General features: G+C 57.9%; 1 protein-coding gene across 2 annotated transcripts in view; it reads left to right on the top strand.

Annotated features, from left to right (window-relative positions):
- Nucleotides 1-22,813, top strand: part of LOC148149685 (SPRY domain-containing protein 3-like) — a 1,210,740-nt gene that overhangs the window by 1,112,762 nt on the left and 75,165 nt on the right. For both annotated transcript variants that reach the window (XM_087988635.1, XM_087988636.1), the window contains exons 9-10: nt 4,125-4,244; nt 6,898-7,058. In XM_087988635.1, coding sequence (XP_087844761.1) covers nt 4,125-4,244; nt 6,898-7,058 — 281 coding nt within the window. The remainder of the gene's footprint in view (nt 1-4,124; nt 4,245-6,897; nt 7,059-22,813) is intronic.

The raw sequence follows: 22,813 nt of genomic DNA, 5'->3' as shown, positions 1-22,813 counted from the left end.
AAATTTCCCATCCGGCCCAGGGGACTTGTCTATTTTCACTCCTTCTAGAATTGATAACACCTGTTCATAACTAACCTCGATCCTTTCTAGTCTAATTTCTCATACCTCATTCTTCTCCTCTACAATATTCTCCTTTTCCTGAGTGAAAACCGATGAGAAATGTTCGTTTAACATCTCTCCGATCTCCACAGGGTCCACACTAAACTTCCCACTTCTGTCTTTGACTGGCCCTATTCCTACCCTAATCATCCTTTTATTCCTCACATACCACAGAAGGTTTTAGGGATCTCCTTTATTCTATTTGCTAAAGACTGCTCGTGTCCTCTCTTTTCTCTTCTTAACTCTCTCTTTAAATCCTTCCTAGCTGATCTGTACCTCTCCATCGCCTCATCTGAACCATCTTGCCTCATCAACACATAAGCCTCCTTCTGCTGCGAAACAAGAGATGCAATTTCTGTAATAAACCACGGTTCCCTTACCTTATCACTTCCTCCCTGCCTGACAGGGACATACCTATCAAGGACACGTAATATCTGTTCCTTAAACCAGCTCCACATTTCCATTGTCTACATCCCCTGCGTTTTGCTCCCCCATTCTATGCATCCTAATTCTTGCCTAATCGCATTATAATTGCCCTTGCCCCATCGATAACTCTTGCCCTGTGGCATGTACCTATCCCTTTCCATCGGTAAACTAAACGTAACTGAATTATGGTCACTCTCTCCAAAGTGCTCACCTACAACTAAATCAAACACCTGGCCTGGTTCATTACCAAGCACCAGATCCGTGTGGCCTCCCCTCTTGTCGGCTCTTCAACATACTGTGTCAGGAAGCCCTCCTGTACACATTGGACACAAACTGATCCTGATATAAATGATTTGGATATGAACATAGGAGGTATGGTTAGTAAGTTTGCAGATGACACCAAAATTGGAGGTGTAGTGGACAGCGAAGAGGGTTACCTCAGATTACAACAGGATCTGGACCAGATGGGCCAATAGGCTGACAAGTGGCAGATGGAGTTTAATTCAGACAAATGCGAGGTGCTGCATTTTGGGAAAGCAAATCTTAGCAGGACTTATACACTTAATGGTAAGGTCCTAGGGAGTGTTGCTGAACAAAGAGACCTTGGAGTGCAGGTTCATAGCTCCTTGAAAGTGGAGTTGCAGGTAGATAGGATAGTGAAGAAGGTGTTTGGTATGCTTTCCTTTATTGGTTAGAGTATTGAGTACAGGAGTTGGGAGGTCATGTTGCAGCTGTACAGGACATTGGTTAGGCCACTGTTGGAATATTGTGTGCAATTCTGGTCTCCTTCCTATCGGAAAGATGTTGTGAAACTTGAAAGGGTTCAGAAAAGATTTATAAGGATGTTGCAGGGTTGGAGGATTTGAGCAACAGGGAGAGGCTGAACAGGCTGGAGCTGTTTTCCTGGGAGCGTCGGAAGCTGAGGGGTGACCTTATAGAGGTTTATAAAATCATGAGGGGCATGGATAGGGTAAATAGACAAAGTATTTTCCCTGGGGTAGGAGAGTCCAGGACTAGAGGGCATAGGTTTAGGGTGAGAGGGGAAAGATATAAAAGAGACCTAAGGGGCAACTTTTTCACACAGAGGGTGGTACGTGTATGGAATGAGCTGCCAGAGGATGTGGTGGAGGCTGGTACAATTGCAACATTTAAAAGGCATTTGGATGGGTATATGAATAGGAAGGGTTTGGAGGGGTATGGGGCGGGTGCTGGCAGGTGGGACTAGATTGGGTTGGGATATCTGGTCAGCATGGACGGGTTGGACCGAAGGGTCTGTTTCCATGCTGTACATCTCTGTGACTGTATAAGATGTTGCGCGTCCAGTTTGCGATGTGATTCACTGGAAGACTGCAGCGTGCCGAGGACAGATACATGGGCCTATGAGGAGCTTTTCTCCATCAGCATCGTACACATACTACCTGCACACATCACATCAGCTCTGATGAAGAGTCATCTCAACTCGAAACGCCAGCTTGCTCTCTCTCCATGGACACTGCCTGACCAGCTGTGATCTCCAGCATTGTTTCTTTTGATCAGACTGGGGTGGTTTTTCCCTTACAGCAGAGGAGGGGACAGCATTGAGATGGATAAACTGATGGCGGTAGGCAGGGAGGAATCTTTCCCCTTGGGGGACGGACTAATTCCAGAGACATAGGTTTAAGTGAAGGGGCAGGAGGGTTAAGGGGAAGTGAGAACATAGAACAATACAGCACAGAACAGGCCCTTCGGCCCACGATGTTGTGCCGAACATTTGTCCTAGCTTAAGCACCTATCCATGTACCTATCCAATTGCCGCTTAAAGGTCACCAATGATTCTGACTCTACCATCTCCCACAGGCAGCGCATTCCATGCCCCCACCACTCTCTGGGTAAAGAACCCACCCCTGACATCTCCCCTATACCTTCCACCCTTCACCTTAAATTTATGTCCCCTTGTAACACTCTGTTGTACCCGGGGAAAAAGTTTCTGACTGTCTATTCTATCTATTCCCCTGATCATCTTATAAACCTCTATCAAGTCACCCATCATCCTTCGCCGTTCCAACTAGAAAAGGCCTAGCACTCTCAACCTATCCTCGTACGACCTATTCTCCATTCCAGGCAACATCCTGGTAAATCTTCTCTGCACCCTCTCCAAAGCTTCAACATCTTTCCTAAAGTGAGAGACCAGGACTGCACACAATACTCCAAATGTGGCCTTACCAAAGTCCTGTACAGCTGTAACATCACTTCACGACTCTTGAATTCAATCCCTCTGCTAATGAACACTAATACACCATAGGCCTTCTTACAAGCTCTATCCACCTGAGTGGCAACTTTCAAAGATCTATGAACATAGACCCCAAGATCCCTCTGCTCCTCCAACACACTAAGAACCCTACCATTAACCCTGTATTCTGCATTCTTATTTGTCCTTCCAAAATGGACAACCTCACACTTGGCAGGGCTGAACTCCATCTGCCACTCCTCAGCCCAGCTCTGCATCATATATAAGTCCCTTTGCAGCCGACAACAGCCCTCCTCACTATCCACAACTCCACCAATCTTCGTATCGTCTGCAAATTTACTGACCCACCCTTCGACTCCCTCTTCCAAGTCATTAATAAAAATTACAAACAGCAGAGGATCCAGAACTGATCCCTGATGAACTCCACTTGTAACTGGGCTCCAGGCTGAATATTTACCATCTCCCACCACTCTCTGACTTCGACCGGTTAGCCAGTTTTCTATCCAACCCTTTATCCCCCGAGGAGAGAGAGGTGGAGAATCTGAAACTGACTACCTGTGAGGGTGGGAGAGGCAGGAACCCTCATCACATTGAAGAGGGATTTCAATGTGCCCCCCGTCATATCAAGGCACACGAGGCTATGGGCCAGGTGCTAGTTGACTGATACACACCTGATGGGCCGAAGGGCCTTTTTCTGTGCTATAGACCTCCACAGCTCAATGACACAGAACCATTATCAAATGTTCACATTTTCTCATAGTGAGAGAGAGAAGCAAGTTTGCTTGTGGATCCCGATTGGGTCAAATTCCACATCCCTCTTAGCTGCCAATCAAGCGGCTGCTTTGTCCTGGATGGTGTCAAGCTTCTTGATTGTTGTTGGAGCTGCCCCCATCCAGGGGCAAGTGGGGAGTATTCCATATCACTCCGGACTGGGGCCTTGTAGATGGTGGACAGGCTTTGGGGGAGTCAGGAGGTGAGTTACTGGCTGCAGGATTCCTGATCTTACGGCAGTCAGGTGCTATCTGTTGGTCATGAGTATGACACGGAAAATTCTTAATACTTGAAATTTCCACCTCAATAAAAATAGCTCATATTTTCCATATCTTATAGTTTCATGTTCTCCCAGTTATATATCAGATACTGTCCCCAGTGGGACAGTGAGGGACAGCACAGGGTTAGATACAGAGTAAAGCTCTCTCCAGTTTGATTGATGAGGAAATTAGTGCAGAGCATTGAATGTGTCCTTGTTTAACACAATATTTGGTGTAAGATGCAGCCTGTGTCGAGATAGATTTAGAAATCCATTGGAACTATTGATTAACTGATTGTTGTTTATGCAATGATCTGACTGGAATGGTTTGTTGATTTTCAGATGATGGGAAGATATTCTATGGGAGTGGAGTGGGACATCCATTCGGTCCGCGCTGTTACAAGGGAGATATCATGGGCTGTGGAATCATGTTCCCACGGGATTTCCATCTGGACAGTGAAGGTGTGTATTCCCCACAATGTGGGATCCTGTTCACTTTGTACACCCCGAATCCCACCTGCTCTGCAGTACCCTCCCCTCGTCCCCTATTCGCTCCCCTCCCAATCTCCCTCACTTCCTATCTCCACCCCAGTTTCCCTCACTCCCTTTCCCCCTTTCCCACAGTTCCGCTCACCCTCTCCCCTACTCTCCCTGAATTCCTACTACCTGCCCCAGTCTCTCACTCCCTCACTCCCTCTCCTCCACCCCCTCCCTCCCTCTCACTGTCCTCACTCTCCTTCACTCCCCTCCTCCCCCTCCCTCATTCTCTCCCCCTCACTCCCCTCCCCCTCCCTCATTCCCTCTCCCATCCTCTATCTCTCTCCCTCTCCCCCTCCTCCCTCTCCCTCTTGCCCTTTCCCTCTCCCCAACCTCCACCCTATCCCTCACTCCCTTCCTCTCCCCCTCCCCCACTCCCTTTTGGCCTTCCCCACATCCCTCACTCCCTCTTCCCTCATTCACTCTTCCCTCTCCCCTTCCTCAATCCCACTTGCCCTCCCCCAGTCTCCCTCCTTCTCCCCCTCCCTCCTCTCCATTTCCCACACTCCCTCTCCGCTCCCCCCTTTCATTCCCTCTCCCATTTCACTCCTCCTTCTCCCCAACCCACTTCCTCACTCCCTTTCCCCCTATCCCTCTCCCTCACTCTCTCTCCTCCATCCCTCTCCCTCAATCCCTCTCCCCTCCCCCTCCACTACCTCTCCCCTTGCTCCCACTCCCTCTCCCTCACTCCCTCTCCCCTCCCCCTTCACTACCTCTCCCCTTGCTCCCACTCCCTCTCCCTCACTCCCTCTCCCCTCCCCCTTCACTACCTCTCCCCTTGCTCCCACTCCCTCTCCCTCACTCCCTCTCCCCCTCCCCATTAAGGGTTGCTTTTCACAATTGTGAACAGTAGGAACCAATACATATAGAAATTACTTTTTAATTATTGACCTGTGAGGTGGGGGTGTCACTGACTGGGCCTTTATTGGCAAGGTGTGGGTGAGCTCTCTTTATGACCCACTGCTGTCCACCTGCTGTGGGCCTTTGGGGAGGGAATTTCAGGATTTTGGGATTGAGAAACATCTCAGTGCTGACCAAACGACAGAGCGGGCTCAATGGGCTGAATGACCTAATTCTGCTTGTAGACCTTATTGTATTATAATCTTATCTTGACCCGATGAGGTTCAGTATCATGCATGAATTTTATCAAGGCCATTTTCAAACAATTTAATACTTAGATACTTAGCAATTTAATCTCCTGTCACTGTGGGCCCTGAGCTCTGTCCAGTGCACATGGTCCACGGGAGGTAAAGGACAATGGGGAGTGAGTGAGGGACAAAGGGTGGACATGACGTTGGTAGGTACCACGTTGGCATGAGTCTCTGAGGGAGCGGGAGTGTGGGTATGAGGGACCATGGGGATGGGCAGCAGCATGGATGGAGTGTTCTGGGGGCTCTGAGGGGAGGGCCTCACAACGCGCTGTGTATAATTTGTTAATGTTTTGATAAAGTGCTGATTGGCTGAGGCAGATGCCCGGGGCAGACTGCTGCCTCCCTCAGCCACCCTGTCCCATCACCAGAGTCTCCCAACCTGACTCACAGAACACTCACCCTCCTCCAACCCGCAATCCCCGCACCCCCCCTCTCCGAAATAAACCCCACTGCACGCGTTCCAGGGTCAGGGCTATGGAGCTGGGAATTATCCTGATCCCTGTGCCCCCTAGCCCCACCCCCTGCCCTGGGGTACCAAAACAGGAGGGAAGCAGATATCTCCCTGTTACAATCAAACATTTCCTGTCTCCCACTCAGATTCCCAACCTTCCAGAGCTTGGTTTGAATGAGCGCTGTCTGCATGTACATCTGGAATGGGGTGGGGGTGGAGAGGTGACCAGGAGATAAGGAGACACCATAGCACCTCATTGTGATTGAAGGGGAGGTGGTCATGGTCATTCCATTGGGAATGAAATCCAGACACTCGGCATCAGTAACACACCCCACACCTCCCCCCCCCCCACCCCACCCAGGGTTCGAGGGAAAAGGCAGGAAATTGGGGTTGAAGTGATCAAATAAGCCATGACCTCAGTGAATGGCAGAGCAGACTCAATGGGCTGAATGAGCTGGTAATGTGTTGCTGGAAAAGCGCAGCAGGTCAGGCAGCATCCAAGGAGCAGGAGAATCAACGTTTTGAGCATAAGCTCATGCCCGAAACGTCGATTCTCCTGTTCCCTGGATGCTGCCTGACCTGCTGCGCTTTTCCAGCAACACATTTTCAGCTCTGATCTCCAGCATCTGCAGTCCTCACTTTCTCCTATGGGCTGAATGGCCTACTCCTGCTCCTGTACTGTATGATCAATGTTCTGAGGACACGGATTCCAACCTCACCATGAGAAAACTTAGAATTAACGTCAAGCCTAACGGTGACCATCACTGGTTGTTGTAAAGACTCACCTGGGTCATTTCAGGGGAGGACGCCCTCCATCCTGTCCCTGGTCTGGCCTACCTGTGACTCCAGACCCACAGCAGGGTCTTTATTACCCCCTGAGCAGTTTGGGACAGACAGGCAGTCGATGTTGGGACAGCCGCCTTCCCTGAAGAAAGGAAAATGTGGGAAGGGTCTGGAATGAGTGTCTGTGTTACAGGAGAGTGTGACACTGATGGTAAAGAGGAGCTGAAGCAGAGCAAGGACACAGAAAGGCAAACCCAAAAGGCCACCGTGGACTGCACAGACTCCGAAGATGATGATGATGATGATGACACAGAGGGATGTCGAGACAGCCATCATCAGTCACAGAAAGCTGTGGTGAGTAACAACGGCAAGTCAGCGCAATCCCTTCCAGAACATTCTAACGCAGGGAACCATGGGGCGCTGTTAATGGTTTCGGTAATTATACCACACCACCCCCCCCTCCCACATGACTCCACATAGAGAAAGGAATTATACTTCCAGCTAGCTTTCTTCAGAAAATCCCAGAGAGCTTTCCAACCAACCTGAAGGACAGTCCGTTTTCACACAGCAACGTGGGAGCAGAGTCAGATGGTGCCAAGGAACTTTCCGAACTTGTTCCGAAATAATAACTGGGCAGTGGACCAGGCCACATTCCCTTACACACCGATCCGATATTCCGGAAACATTGATTTCCAACTCAGTGGATAGAAAGCAACTCTTTGGCAGTCAGCATCACCACTCCCTCAGCACTGACCCACCGACAGTGCAGCACTCCCTCAGCACTGACCCTCCAACACTGCGGCACTCCCTCAGCACTGACCCTCTGACAGTGCAGCACTCCCTCAGTACTGACCCTCTGACAGTGCGGCACTCCCTCAGTACTGACCCTCTGACAGTGCAGCACTCCCTCAGCACTGACCCTCCAACACTGCGGCACTCCCTCAGCACTGACCCTCTGACAGTGCAGCACTCCCTCAGCACTGACCCTCCAACACTGCGGCACTCCCTCAGCACTGACCCTCTGACAGTGCAGCACTCCCTCAGCAGTGAACCTCCGACAGTGCAGCACTCCCTCAGCACTGACCCTCAGACAGTGCAGCACTCCCTCAGCACTGACCCTCTGACAGTGCAGCACTCCCTCAGCACTGACCCTCCAACACTGCGGCACTCCCTCAGCACTGACCCTCTGACAGTGCAGCACTCCCTCAGCACTGAACCTCCGACAGTGCAGCACTCCCTCAGCACTGACCCTCAGACAGTGCAGCACTCCCTCAGTACTGACCCTCTGACAGTGCAGCACTCCCTCAGCACTGACCCTCCAACACTGCGGGACTCCCTCAGCACTGACCCTCTGACAGTGCAGCACTCCCTCAGCACTGACCCTCTAACACTGCGGCACTCCCTCAGCACTGACCCTCTGACAGTGCAGCACTCCCTCAGCACTGACCCTCCGACAGTGCAGCACTCAATCAGCACTGACCCTCTGACAGTGCAGCACTCCCTCAGCACTGACCCTCCGACAGTGCAGCACTCCCTCAGCACTGACCCTCCGACAGTGCAGCACTCCCTCAGCACTGACCCTCCGACAGTGCGGCACTCCCTCAGCACTGACCCTCTGACAGTGCGGCACTCCCTCAGCACTGACCCTCCGACAGTGCGGCACTTCCTCAGCACTGACCTTCTGACAGTGCGGCACTCCCTCAGCACTGACCCTCCGACAGTGTGGCACTCCCTCAGCACTGACCCTCTAGCAGTGCCCACTCCCTCAGCACTGACCCTCCGACAGTGCGGCACTCCCTCAGCACTGACCCTCTGGCAGTGCCCACTCCCTCAGCACTGACCCTCCGACAGTGCAGCACTCCCTCAGCACTGACCCTCCGACAGTGCAGCACTCCCTCAGCACTGACCCTCCGACAGTGCAGCACTCCCTCAGCACTGACCCTCCGACAGTGCAGCACTCCCTCAGCACTGACCCTCCGACAGTGCAGCACTCCCTCAGCACTGACCCTCTGACAGTGCAGCACTCCCTCAGCACTGACCCTCTGACAGTGCAGCACTCCCTCAGCACTGACCCACTGACAGTGTGGCACTCCCTCCGCACTGACCCTCCGACAGTGCGGCACTCCCTCAGCACTGACCCTCCGACAGTGCAGCACTCCCTCAGCACTGACCCTCTGACAGTGCAGCACTCCCTCAGCACTGACCCTCTGACAGTGCGGCACTCCCTCAGCACTGACCCTCTGACAGTGCAGCACTCCCTCAGCACTGACCCTCTGACAGTGCAGCACTCCCTCAGCACTGACCCTCTGACAGTGAGGCACTCCCTCAGCACTGACCCTCCGACAGTGCAGCACTGACCCTCTGACAGTGCAGCACTCCCTCAGCACTGACCCTCTGACAGTGCAGCACTCCCTCAGCACTGACACTCTGACAGTGCAGCACTCCCTCAGCACTGACCCACTGACAGTGTGGCACTCCCTCCGCACTGACCCTCCGACAGTGCGGCACTCCCTCAGCACTGACCCTCCGACAGTGCAGCACTCCCTCAGCACTGACCCTCTGACAGTGCAGCACTCCCTCAGCACTGACCCTCTGACAGTGCGGCACTCCCTCAGCACTGACCCTCTGACAGTGCAGCACTCCCTCAGCACTGACCCTCTGACAGTGCAGCACTCCCTCAGCACTGACCCTCTGACAGTGTGGCACTTATTCAGCACTGACCCTCCGACAGTGCAGCACTCCCTCAGCACTGACCCTCCGACAGTGCAGCACTCCCTCAGTACTGACCCTCTGACAGTGTGGCACTCCCTCAGCACTGACCCTCCGACAGTGTGGCACTCCCTCAGCACTGACCCTCCGACAGTGAGGCACTCCCTCAGCACTGACCATCCGACAGTGAGGCACTCCCTCAGCACTGACCCTCCGACAGGGAGGCATTCCCTCAGCACTGACACTCCGACAGTGAGGCACTCCCTCAGCACTGACCCTCCGACAGTGAGGCACTCCCTCAGCACTGACCCTCCGACAGTGCGGCACTCCCTCAGCACTGACCCTGTGACAGTGCGGCACTCCCACAGCACTGACCCTCCGACAGTGAGGCACTCCCTCAGCACTGACCATCCGACAGTGAGGCACTCCCTCAGCACTGACCCTCCGACAGTGCGGCACTCTCTCAGCACTGACCCTCCGACAGTGCGGCACTCCCTCAGCACTGACCCTCCGACAGTGAGGCACTCCCTCAACACTGACCCTCCGACAGTGTGGCACTCCCTCAGCACTGACCCTCCGACAGTGCGGCACTCCCTCAGCACTGACCCTCCGACAGTGAGGCACTCCCTCAGCACTGACCCTCCGACAGTGCGGCACTCCGTCAGCACAGACCCTCCGACAGTGCGGCACTCCCTCAGCACTGACCCTCTGACAGTGAGACACTCCCTCAGCACTGACCCTCCGAAAGTGAGGCACTCCCTCAGCACTGACCCTCTGACAGTGCGGCACTCCCTCAGCACTGACCCTCTGACAGTGAGGCACTCCCTCAGCACTGACCCTCCGACAGTGAGGCACTCCCTCATTATTGACCCTCTGACAGTGTGGCACTCCCTCAGCACTGACCCTCCGACAGTGTGGCACTCCCTCAGCACTGACCCTCCGACAGTGAGGCACTCCCTCAGCACTGACCCTCCGACAGTGAGGCACTCCCTCAGCACTGACCCTCTGACAGTGAGGCACTCCTTCAGCAATGACCCTCCGACAGTGTGGCACTCTCTCAGCACTGACCCTCTGACAGTGTGGCACTCCCTCAGCACTGACCCTCCGACAGTGGGGCACTCCCTCAGCACTGACCCTCTGACAGTGCGGCACTCCCTCAGTATTGACCCTCTGACAGTGTGGCACTCCGTCAGCACTGACCCTCCGACAGTGTGGCACTCCCTCAGCACTGACCCTCTGACAGTGCGGCACTCCCTCAGTACTGACCCTCTGACAGTGCGGCACTCCCTCAGCACTGACTCCCTGACAGTGCGGCACTCCCTAAGTACTGACCCTCTGATAGTGCAGCACTCCCTCAGTGCTGACCCTCTGACAGTGCGGCACTCCCTCAGCATTGACCATCCAACAGTGCAGCACTCCCTCAGTACTGACCCTCTGACAGTGCGGCACTCCCTCAGCACAGACCTCAGACAGTGCGGCACTCCCTCAGCACTGACTCCCTGACAGTGCGGCACTCCCTCAGCACTGACCCTCCGACAGTGCGGCACTCACTCAGCACTGACACCCTAACAGTGTGGCACTCCCTCAGCACTGACTCCCTGACAGTGCGCCACTCCCTCAGCACTGACCCTCTGACAGTGAGGCACTCCGTCAATGCTGACCCTCTGACAGTGCGGCACTCCCTCAGCACTGACCCTCCGACAGTGCGGCACTCCCTCAGCACTGACCCCCTGACAGTGTGGCACTCCCTCAGCACTGACTCCCTGACAGTGCGGCACTCCCTCAGCACTGACCCTCCAACAGTGCGACAATCCCTCAGCACTGACCCCCTGACAGTTCAGCACTCCCTCGGCACTGACCCTCCGACAGTGTGGCACTCCCTCAGTATTGACCCTCTGACGTGTGGCACTCCCTCAGCACTGACACTCCGAAAGTGAGGCACTCCCTCAGCACTGACCCTCTGACAGTGCGGCACTCCCTCAGCACTGACCCTCCGACAGTGAGGCACTCCCACATTATTGACCCTCTGACAGTGTGGCACTCCCTCAGCACTGACCCTCCGACAGTGTGGCACTCCCTCAGTATTGACCCTCTGACGTGTGGCACTCCCTCAGCACTGACCGTCTGACAGTGCGGCACTACCTCAGTACTGACCCTCTGACAGTGTGGCACTCCCTCAGCACTGACCCTCCGACAGCGTGGCACTCCCTCAGTATTGACCCTCTGACAGTGCGGCACTCCCTCAGCATTGACCATCCAACAGTGCAGCACTCCCTCAGCACTGACCCTCTGACAGTGCAGCACCCTCAGTACTGACCCTCCGACAGTGCGGCACTGCCTCAGCACTGACCCTCCGACAGTGCGGCACTCCCTCAGTACTGACCCTCTGATAGTGCGGCACTACCTCAGCACTGACCCCCTGACAGTGCGACCCTCCCTCAGCACTGACCCTCCGACAGTGCAGCACTCCCTCAGCACTGACCCTCTGACAGTGCGGCACTCCCTCAGCACTGACCCTCTGACAGTGCGGCACTCCCTCAGCACTGACTCCCTGACAGTGCGGCACTCCCTCAGCACTGACCCTCTGACAGTGCGGCACTCCCTCAGCACTGACTCGCTGACAGTGCGGCACTCCCTCAGCACTGACCCTCTGACAGTGCGGCACTCCCTCAGTACTGACCCTCCGACAGTGCGGCACCCCCTCAGCACTGACTCCCTGACAGTGCGGCACTCCCTCAGCACTGACCCTCAGACAGTGCGGCACTCCCTCAGCACTGACTCCCTGACAGTGCGGCACTCCCTCAGCACTGACCCTCTGACAGTGCGGCACTCCCTCAGCACTGACCCTCCGACAGTGCGGCACTCCCTCAGCACTGACCCTCCGACAGTGCGGCACTCCCTCAGTACTGACCCTCTGACAGTGCGGCACTCCCTCAGCACTGACCCTCCGACAGTGCGGCACTCCCTCAGCACTGACCCTCCGACAGTGCGGCACTCCCTCTGCACTGAACCTCCGACAGTGCAGCACTCCCTCAGCACTGACCCTCTGACAGTGCAGCACTCCCTCAGCACTGACCCTCCAACACTGCGGCACTCCCTCAGCACTGACCCTCTGACAGTGCGGCACTCCCTCAGCACTGACCCTCCGACAGTGCAGCACTCCCTCAGCACTGACCCTCTGACAGTGCAGCACTCCCTCAGCACTGACCCTCCGACAGTGCAGCACTCCCTCAGCACTGACCCTCCGACAGTGCAGCACTCCCTCAGCACTGACCCTCCGACAGTGCGGCACTCCCTCAGCACTGACCCTCTGACAGTGCGGCACTCCCTCAGCACTGACCCTCCGACAGTGCGGCACTCCCTCAGCACTGACCTTCTGACAGTGCGGCACTCCCTCAGCACTGACCCTCCGACAGTGTGGCACTCCCTCAGCACTGACCCTCTAGCAGTGCCCACTCCCTCAGCACTGACCATCCGACAGTGCGGCACTCCCTCAGCACTGACCCTCTGGCAGTGCCCACTCCCTCAGCACTGACCCTCCGACAGTGCAGCACTCCCTCAGCACTGACCCTCCGACAGTGCAGCACTCCCACAGCACTGACCCTCCGACAGTGCAGCACTCCCTCAGCACTGACCCTCTGACAGTGCAGCACTCCCTCAGCACTGACCCTCTGACAGTGCAGCACTCCCTCAGCACTGACCCTCTGACAGTGTGGCACTTATTCAGCACTGACCCTCCGACAGTGCAGCACTCCCTCAGCACTGACCCTCCGACAGTGCAGCACTCCCTCAGTACTGACCCTCTGACAGTGTGGCACTCCCTCAGCACTGACCCTCCGACAGTGCGGCACTCCCTCAGCACTGACCCTCTGGCAGTGCCCACTCCCTCAGCACTGACCCTCCGACAGTGCAGCACTCCCTCAGCACTGACCCTCTGACAGTGCAGCACTCCCTCAGCACTGACCCTCCGACAGTGCAGCACTCCCTCAGCACTGACCCTCTGACAGTGCAGCCCACCCTCAGCACTGACCCTCTGACAGTGCAGCACTCCCTCAGCACAGACCCTCTGACAGTGTGGCACTTATTCAGCACTGACCCTCCGACAGTGCAGCACTCCCTCAGCACTGACCCTCCGACAGTGCAGCACTCCCTCAGTACTGACCCTCTGACAGTGTGGCACTCCCTCAGCACTGACCCTCTGACAGTGTGGCACTCCCTCAGCACTGACCTTCCGACAGTGAGGCACTCCCTCAGCACTGACCCACTGACAGTGTGGCACTCCCTCCGCACTGACCCTCCGACAGTGCGGCACTCCCTCAGCACTGACCCTCCGACAGTGCAGCACTCCCTCAGCACTGACCCTCTGACAGTGCGGCACTCCCTCAGCACAGACCCTCTGACATTGCAGCACTCCCTCAGCACTGACCCTCTGACAGTGCAGCACTCCCTCAGCACTGACCCTCTGACAGTGAGGCACTCCCTCAGCACTGACCCTCCGACAGTGCAGCACTGACCCTCTGACAGTGCAGCACTCCCTCAGCACTGACCCTCTGACAGTGCAGCACTCCCTCAGCACTGACCCTCTGACAGTGTGGCACTTATTCAGCACTGACCCTCCGACAGTGCAGCACTCCCTCAGCACTGACCCTCCGACAGTGCAGCACTCCCTCAGTACTGACCCTCTGACAGTGTGGCACTCCCTCAGCACTGACCCTCTGACAGTGTGGCACTCCCTCAGCACTGACCCTCCGACAGTGAGGCACTCCCTCAGCACTGACCATCCGACAGTGAGGCACTCCCTCAGCACTGACCCTCCGACAGGGAGGCATTCCCTCAGCACTGACACTCCGACAGTGAGGCACTCCCTCAGCACTGACCCTCCGACAGTGAGGCACTCCCTCAGCACTGACCCTCCGACAGTGCGGCACTCCCTCAGCACTGACCCTGTGACAGTGCGGCACTCCCACAGCACTGACCCTCCGACAGTGAGGCACTCCCTCAGCACTGACCCTCCGACAGTGAGGCACTCCCTCAGCACTGACCCTCCGACAGTGCGGCACTCCCTCAGCACTGACCCTCCGACAGTGCGGCACTCCCTCAGCACTGACCCTGTGACAGTGCGGCACTCCCACAGCACTGACCCTCCGACAGTGAGGCACTCCCTCAGCACTGACACTCCGACAGTGAGGCACTCTCTCAGCACTGACGCTCCGACAGTGCGGCACTCCCTCAGCACTGACCCTCCGACAGTGAGGCACTCCCTCAGCACTGACCCTCCGACAGTGTGGCACTCCCTCAGCACTGACCCTCCGACAGTGCGGCACTCCCTCAGCACTGACCCTCCGACAGTGAGACACTCCCTCAGCACTGACCCTCCGAAAGTGAGGCACTCCCTCAGCACTGACCCTCTGACAGTGCGGCACTCCCTCAGCACTGACACTCTGACAGTGAGGCACTCCCTCAGCACTGACCCTCCGACAGTGAGGCACTCCCTCATTCTTGACCCTCTGACAGTGTGGCACTCCCTCAGCACTGACCCTCCGACAGTGTGGCACTCCCTCAGCACTGACCCTCCGACAGTGAGGCACTCCCTCAGCACTGACCCTCCGACAGTGAGGCACTCCCTCAGCACTGACCCTCTGACAGTGAGGCACTCCTTCAGCAATGACCCTCTGACAGTGTGGCACTCCCTCAGCACTGACCTTCCGACAGTGAGGCACTCCCTCAGCACTGACCCTCTGACAGTCTGGCACTCCCTCAGCACTGACCTTCCGACAGTGGGGCACTCCCTCAGCACTGACCCTCTGACAGTGCGGCACTCCCTCAGTATTGACCCTCTGACAGTGTGGCACTCCGTCAGCACTGACCCTCCGACAGTGTGGCACTCCCTCAGCACTGACCCTCTGACATTGCGGCACTCCCTCAGTACTGACCCTCTGACAGTGCGGCACTCCCTCAGCACTGACTCCCTGACAGTGCGGCACTCCCTCAGTACTGACCCTCTGATAGTGCAGCACTCCCTCAGTGCTGACCCTCTGACAGTGCGGCACTCCCTCAGCATTGACCATCCAACAGTGCAGCACTCCCTCAGTACTGACCCTCTGACAGTGCGGCACTCCCTCAGCACTGACCTCAGACAGTGCGGCACTCCCTCAGCACTGACTCCCTGACAGTGCGGCACTCCCTCAGCACTGACCCTCCGACAGTGCGGCACTCACTCAGCACTGACACCCTAACAGTGTGGCACTCCCTCAGCACTGACTCCCTGACAGTGCGGCACTCCCTCAGCACTGACCCTCTGACAGTGAGGCACGCCGTCAATGCTGACCCTCTGACAGTGCGGCACTCCCTCAGCACTGACCCTCCGACAGTGCGGCACTCCCTCAGCACTGACCCCCTGACAGTGCGACAATCCCTCAGCACTGACCCCCTGACAGTTCAGCACTCCCTCGGCACTGACCCTCTGACAGTGTGGCACTCCCTCAGCACTGACCCTCCGACAGTGTGGCACTCCCTCAGTATTGACCCTCTGACGTGTGGCACTCCCTCAGCACTGACCCTCTGACAGTGCGGCACTCCCTCAGTACTGACCCTCTGACAGTGTGGTACTCCCTCAGCACTGACCCTCCGACAGCGTGGCACTCCCTCAGTATTGACCCTCTGACAGTGCGGCACTCCCTCAGCATTGACCATCCAACAGTGCAGCACTCCCTCAGCACTGACCCTCTGACAGTGCAGCACTCTCAGTACTGACCCTCCGACAGTGCGGCACTGCCTCAGCACTGACCCACCGACAGTGCGGCACTCCCTCAGTAATGACCCTCTGATAGTGCGGCACTACCTCAGCACTGACCCCCTGACAGTGCGACCCTCCCTCAGCACTGACCCTCTGACAGTGCGGCACTCCCTCAGCACTGACCCTCTGACAGTGCGGCACTCCCTCAGCACTGACTCCCTGACAGTGCGGCACTCCCTCAGCACTGACCCTCTGACAGTGCGGCACTCCCTCAGCACTGACTCGCTGACAGTGCGGCACTCCCTCAGCACTGACCCTCTGACAGTGCGGCACTCCCTCAGTCCTGACCCTCCGACAGTGCGGCACTCGCTCAGCACTGACTCCCTGACAGTGTGGCACTCCCTCAGCACTGACCCTCTGACAGTGCGGCACTCCCTCAGTATTGACCCTCTGACAGTGTGGCACTCCGTCAGCACTGACCCTCCGACAGTGTGGCACTCCCTCAGCACTGACCCTCTGACAGTGCGGCACTCCCTCAGTACTGACCCTCTGACAGTGCGGCACTCCCTCAGCACTGACTCCCTGACAGTGCGGCACTCCCTCAGTACTGACCCTCTGATAGTGCAGCACTCCCTCAGTGCTGACCCTCTGACAGTGCGGCACTCCCTCAGCATTGACCATCCAACAGTGCAGCACTCCCTCAGTACTGACCCTCTGACAGTGCGGCACTCCCTCAGCACAGACCTCAGACAGTGCGGCACTCCCTCAGTACTGACCCTCTGACAGTGCGGCACTCCCTCAGCACTGACTCCCTGACAGTGCGGCACTCCCTCAGCACTGACCCTCCGACAGTGCGGCACTCACTCAGCACTGACACCCTAACAGTGTGGCACTCCCTCAGCACTGACTCCCTGACAGTGCGGCACTCCCTCAGCACTGACCCTCTGACAGTGAGGCACTCCGTCAATGCTGACCCTCTGACAGTGCGGCACTCCCTCAGCACTGACCCTCCGACAGTGTGGCACTCCTTCAGCACTGACTCCCTGACAGTGCGGCACTCCCTCAGCACTGACCCTCCAACAGTGCGACAATCCCTCAGCACTGACCCCCTGACAGTTCAGCACTCCCTCGGCACTGACCCTCCGACAGTGTGGCACTCCCTCAGTATTGACCCTCTGACGTGTGGCACTCCCTCAGCACTGACCCTCCGAAAGTGAGGCACTCCCTCAGCACTGACCCTCTGACAGTGCGGCACTCCCTCAGCACTGACCCTCCGACAGTGAGGCACTCCCACATTATTGACCCTCTGACAGTGTGGCACTCCCTCAGCACTGACCCTCCGACAGTGTGGCACTCCCTCAGTATTGACCCTCTGACGTGTGGCACTCCCTCAGCACTGACCGTCTGACAGTGCGGCACTCCCTCAGTACTGACCCTCTGACAGTGTGGCACTCCCTCAGCACTGACCCTCCGACAGCGTGGCACTCCCTCAGTATTGACCCTCTGACAGTGCGGCACTCCCTCAGCATTGACCATCCAACAGTGCAGCACTCCCTCAGCACTGACCCTCTGACAGTGCAGCACCCTCAGTACTGACCCTCCGACAGTGCGGCACTGCCTCAGCACTGACCCTCCGACAGTGCGGCACTCCCTCAGTACTGACCCTCTGATAGTGCGGCACTACCTCAGCACTGACCCCCTGACAGTGCGACCCTCCCTCAGCACTGACCCTCTGACAGTGCGGCACTCCCTCAGCACTGACCCTCTGACAGTGCGGCACTCCCTCAGCACTGACTCCCTGACAGTGCGGCACTCCCTCAGCACTGACCCTCTGACAGTGCGGCACTCCCTCAGCACTGACTCGCTGACAGTGCGGAACTCCCTCAGCACTGACCCTCTGAAAGTGCGGCACTCCCTCAGTACTGACCCTCCGACAGTGCGGCACTCCCTCAGCACTGACCTTCTGACAGTGCGGCACTCCCTCAGCACTGACCCTCTGACAGTGCGGCACTCCCTCAGTATTGACCCTCTGACAGTGTGGCACTCCGTCAGCACTGACCCTCCGACAGTGTGGCACTCCCTCATTACTGACCCTCTGACAGTGCGGCACTCCCTCAGTACTGACCCTCTGACAGTGCGGCACTCCCTCAGCACTGACTCCCTGACAGTGCGGCACTCCCTCAGCACTGACCCTCCGACAGTGCGGCAATCCCTCAGCACTGACCCTCTGACAGTGCGGCACTCCCTCAGCACTGACCATCCAACAGTGCAGCACTCCCTCAGTACTGACCCTCTGACAGTGCGGCACTCCCTCAGCACTGACTCCCTGACAGTGCGGCACTCCCTCAGTACTGACCCTCTGACAGTGCGGCACTCCCTCAGCACTGACTCCCTGACAGTGCGGCACTCACTCAGCACTGACACCCTAACAGTGTGGCACTCCCTCAGCACTGACTCCCTGACAGTGCGGCACTCCCTCAGCACTGACCCTCTGACAGTGAGGCACTCCGTCAATGCTGACCCTCTGACAGTGCGGCACTCCCTCAGCACTGACCCTCCGACAGTGCGGCACTCCCTCAGCACTGACCCCCTGACAGTGTGGCACTCCCTCAGCACTGACTCCCTGACAGTGCGGCACTCCCTCAGCACTGACCCTCCAACAGTGCGACAATCCCTCAGCACTGACCCCCTGACAGTTCAGCACTCCCTCGGCACTGACCATCCGACAGTGTGGCACTCCCTCAGTAGTGACCCTCTGACGTGTGGCACTCCCTCAGCACTGACCCTCCGACAGGGAGGCATTCCCTCAGCACTGACACTCCGACAGTGAGGCACTCCCTCAGCACTGACCCTCCGACAGTGAGGCACTCCCTCAGCACTGACCCTCCGACAGGGAGGCATTCCCTCAGCACTGACACTCCGACAGTGAGGCACTCCCTCAGCACTGACCCTCCGACAGTGAGGCACTCCCTCAGCACTGACCCTCCGACAGTGCGGCACTCCCTCAGCACTGACCCTGTGACAGTGCGGCACTCCCACAGCACTGACCCTCCGACAGTGAGGCACTCCCTCAGCACTGACCCTCCGACAGTGAGGCACTCCCTCAGCACTGACCCTCCGACAGTGCGGCACTCTCTCAGCACTGACCCTCCGACAGTGCGGCACTCCCTCAGCACTGACCCTCCGACAGTGAGGCACTCCCTCAGCACTGACCCTCCGACAGTGTGGCACTCCCTCAGCACTGACCCTCCGACAGTGCGGCACTCCCTCAGCACTGACCCTCCGACAGTGAGGCACTCCCTCAGCACTTACCCTCCGACAGTGCGGCACTCCCTCAGCACTGACACTCTGACAGTGAGGCACTCCCTCAGCACTGACCCTCCGACAGTGAGACACTCCCTCAGCACTGACCCTCCGAAAGTGAGGCACTCCCTCAGCACTGACCCTCTGACAGTGCGGCACTCCCTCAGCACTGACACTCTGACAGTGAGGCACTCCCTCAGCACTGACCCTCCGACAGTGAGGCACTCCCTCATTATTGACCCTCTGACAGTGTGGCACTCCCTCAGCACTGACCCTCCGACAGTGTGGCACTCCCTCAGCACTGACCCTCCGACAGTGAGGCACTCCCTCAGCACTGACCCTCCGACAGTGAGGCACTCCCTCAGCACTGACCCTCTGACAGTGAGGCACTCCTTCAGCAATGACCCTCTGACAGTGTGGCACTCCCTCAGCACTGACCTTCCGACAGTGAGGCACTCCCTCAGCACTGACCCTCTGACAGTGTGGCACTCCCTCAGCACTGACCCTCCGACAGTGGGGCACTCCCTCAGCACTGACCCTCTGACAGTGCGGCACTCCCTCAGTATTGACCCTCTGACAGTGTGGCACTCCGTCAGCACTGACCCTCCGACAGTGTGGCACTCCCTCAGCACTGACCCTCTGACATTGCGGCACTCCCTCAGTACTGACCCTCTGACAGTGCGGCACTCCCTCAGCACTGACTCCCTGACAGTGCGGCACTCCCTCAGTACTGACCCTCTGATAGTGCAGCACTCCCTCAGTGCTGACCCTCTGACAGTGCGGCACTCCCTCAGCATTGACCATCCAACAGTGCAGCACTCCCTCAGTACTGACCCTCTGACAGTGCGGCACTCCCTCAGCACTGACTCCCTGACAGTGCGGCACTCCCTCAGCACTGACCCTCCGACAGTGCGGCACTCACTCAGCACTGACACCCTAACAGTGTGGCACTCCCTCAGCACTGACTCCCTGACAGTGCGGCACTCCCTCAGCACTGACCCTCTGACAGTGAGGCACTCCGTCAATGCTGACCCTCTGACAGTGCGGCACTCCCTCAGCACTGACCCTCCGACAGTGCGGCACTCCCTCAGCACTGACCCCCCGACAGTGTGGCACTCCCTCAGCACTGACTCCCTGACAGTGCGGCACTCCCTCAGCACTGACCCTCCAACAGTGCGACAATCCCTCAGCACTGACCCCCTGACAGTTCAGCACTCCCTCGGCACTGACCCTCCGACAGTGTGGCACTCCCTCAGTATTGACCCTCTGACGTGTGGCACTCCCTCAGCACTGACCCTCTGACAGTGCGGCACTCCCTCAGTACTGACCCTCTGACAGTGTGGCACTCCCTCAGCACTGACCCTCCGACAGCGTGGCACTCCCTCAGTATTGACCCTCTGACAGTGCGGCACTCCCTCAGCATTGACCATCCAACAGTGCAGCACTCCCTCAGCACTGACCCTCTGACAGTGCAGCACCCTCAGTACTGACCCTCCGACAGTGCGGCACTGCCTCAGCACTGACCCTCCGACAGTGCGGCACTCCCTCAGTACTGACCCTCTGATAGTGCGGCACTACCTCAGCACTGACCCCCTGACAGTGCGACCCTCCCTCAGCACTGACCCTCTGACAGTGCGGCACTCCCTCAGCACTGACCCTCTGACAGTGCGGCACTCCCTCAGCACTGACTCCCTGACAGTGCGGCACTCCCTCAGCACTGACCCTCTGACAGTGCGGCACTCCCTCAGCACTGACTCGCTGACAGTGCGGCACTCCCTCAGCACTGACCCTCTGACAGTGCGGCACTCCCTCAGTACTGACCCTCCGACAGTGCGGCACTCCCTCAGCACTGACTCCCTGACAGTGCGGCACTCCCTCAGCACTGACCCTCCGACAGTGCGGCACTCCCTCAGCACTGACTCCCTGACAGTGCGGCACTCCCTCAGCACTGACCCTCTGACAGTGCGGCACTCCCTCAGCACTGACCCTCCGACAGTGCGGCACTCCCTCAGCACTGACCCTCCGACAGTGCGGCACTCCCTCAGTACTGACCCTCTGACAGTGCGGCACTCCCTCAACACTGACCCTCTGACAGTGCGGCACTCCCTCAGCACTGACCCTCCGACAGTGCAGCACTCCCTCAGCACTGACCCTCTGACAGTGCAGCACTCCCTCAGCACTGACCCTCCGACAGTGCAGCACTCCGTCAGCACTGACCCTCCGACAGTGCAGCACTCCCTCAGCACTGACCCTCCGACAGTGCGGCACTCCCTCAGCACTGACCCTCTGACAGTGCGGCACTCCCTCAGCACTGACCCTCCGACAGTGCGGCACTCCCTCAGCACTGACCTTCTGACAGTGCGGCACTCCCTCAGCACTGACCCTCCGACAGTGCGGCACTCCCTCAGCACTGACCCTCTGGCAGTGCCCACTCCCTCAGCACTGACCCTCCGACAGTGCAGCACTCCCTCAGCACTGACCCTCCGACAGTGCAGCACTCCCTCAGCACTGACCCTCCGACAGTGCAGCACTCCCTCAGCACTGACCCTCTGACAGTGCAGCACTCCCTCAGCACTGACCCTCTGACAGTGCGGCACTTATTCAGCACTGACCCTCCGACAGTGCAGCACTCCCTCAGCACTGACCCTCCGACAGTGCAGCTCTCCCTCAGTACTGACCCTCTGACAGTGTGGCACTCCCTCAGCACTGACCCTCTGACAGTGTGGCACTCCCTCAGTACTGACCCTCCGACAGTGAGGCACTCCCTCAGCACTGACCATCCGACAGTGAGGCACTCCCTCAGCACTGACCCTCCGACAGGGAGGCATTCCCTCAGCACTGACACTCCGACAGTGAGGCACTCCCTCAGCACTGACCCTCCGACAGTGCGGCACTCCCTCAGCACTGACCCTCCGACAGTGAGGCACTCCCTCAGCACTGACCCTCCGACAGTGTGGCACTCCCTCAGCACTGACCCTCCGACAGTGCGGCACTCCCTCAGCACTGACCCTCCGACAGTGAGGCACTCCCTCAGCACTGACCCTCCGACAGTGCGGCACTCCGTCAGCACAGACCCTCCGACAGTGCGGCACTCCCTCAGCACTGACCCTCCGACAGTGAGGCACTCCCTCAGCACTGACCCTCCGAAAGTGAGGCACTCCCTCAGCACTGACCCTCCGACAGTGAGGCACTCCCTCAGCACTGACCCTCCGACAGTGAGGCAATCCCTCATTATTGACCCTCTGACAGTGTGGCACTCCCTCAGCACTGACCCTCCGACAGTGTGGCACTCCCTCAGCACTGACCCTCCGACAGTGAGGCACTCCCTCATTATTGACCCTCTGACAGTGTGGCACTCCCT

This window comes from Chiloscyllium plagiosum, unplaced genomic scaffold (assembly GCF_037043375.1).
Source record: "Chiloscyllium plagiosum isolate Xiang-an unplaced genomic scaffold, Cpla_swu_hap1 HiC_scaffold_7, whole genome shotgun sequence".
NCBI classification, from domain to species: Eukaryota; Metazoa; Chordata; class Chondrichthyes; order Orectolobiformes; family Hemiscylliidae; genus Chiloscyllium; species Chiloscyllium plagiosum.
Note: the sequence above shows the minus strand (reverse complement) of the source record. Positions and strands in the feature narration are given on the sequence as shown.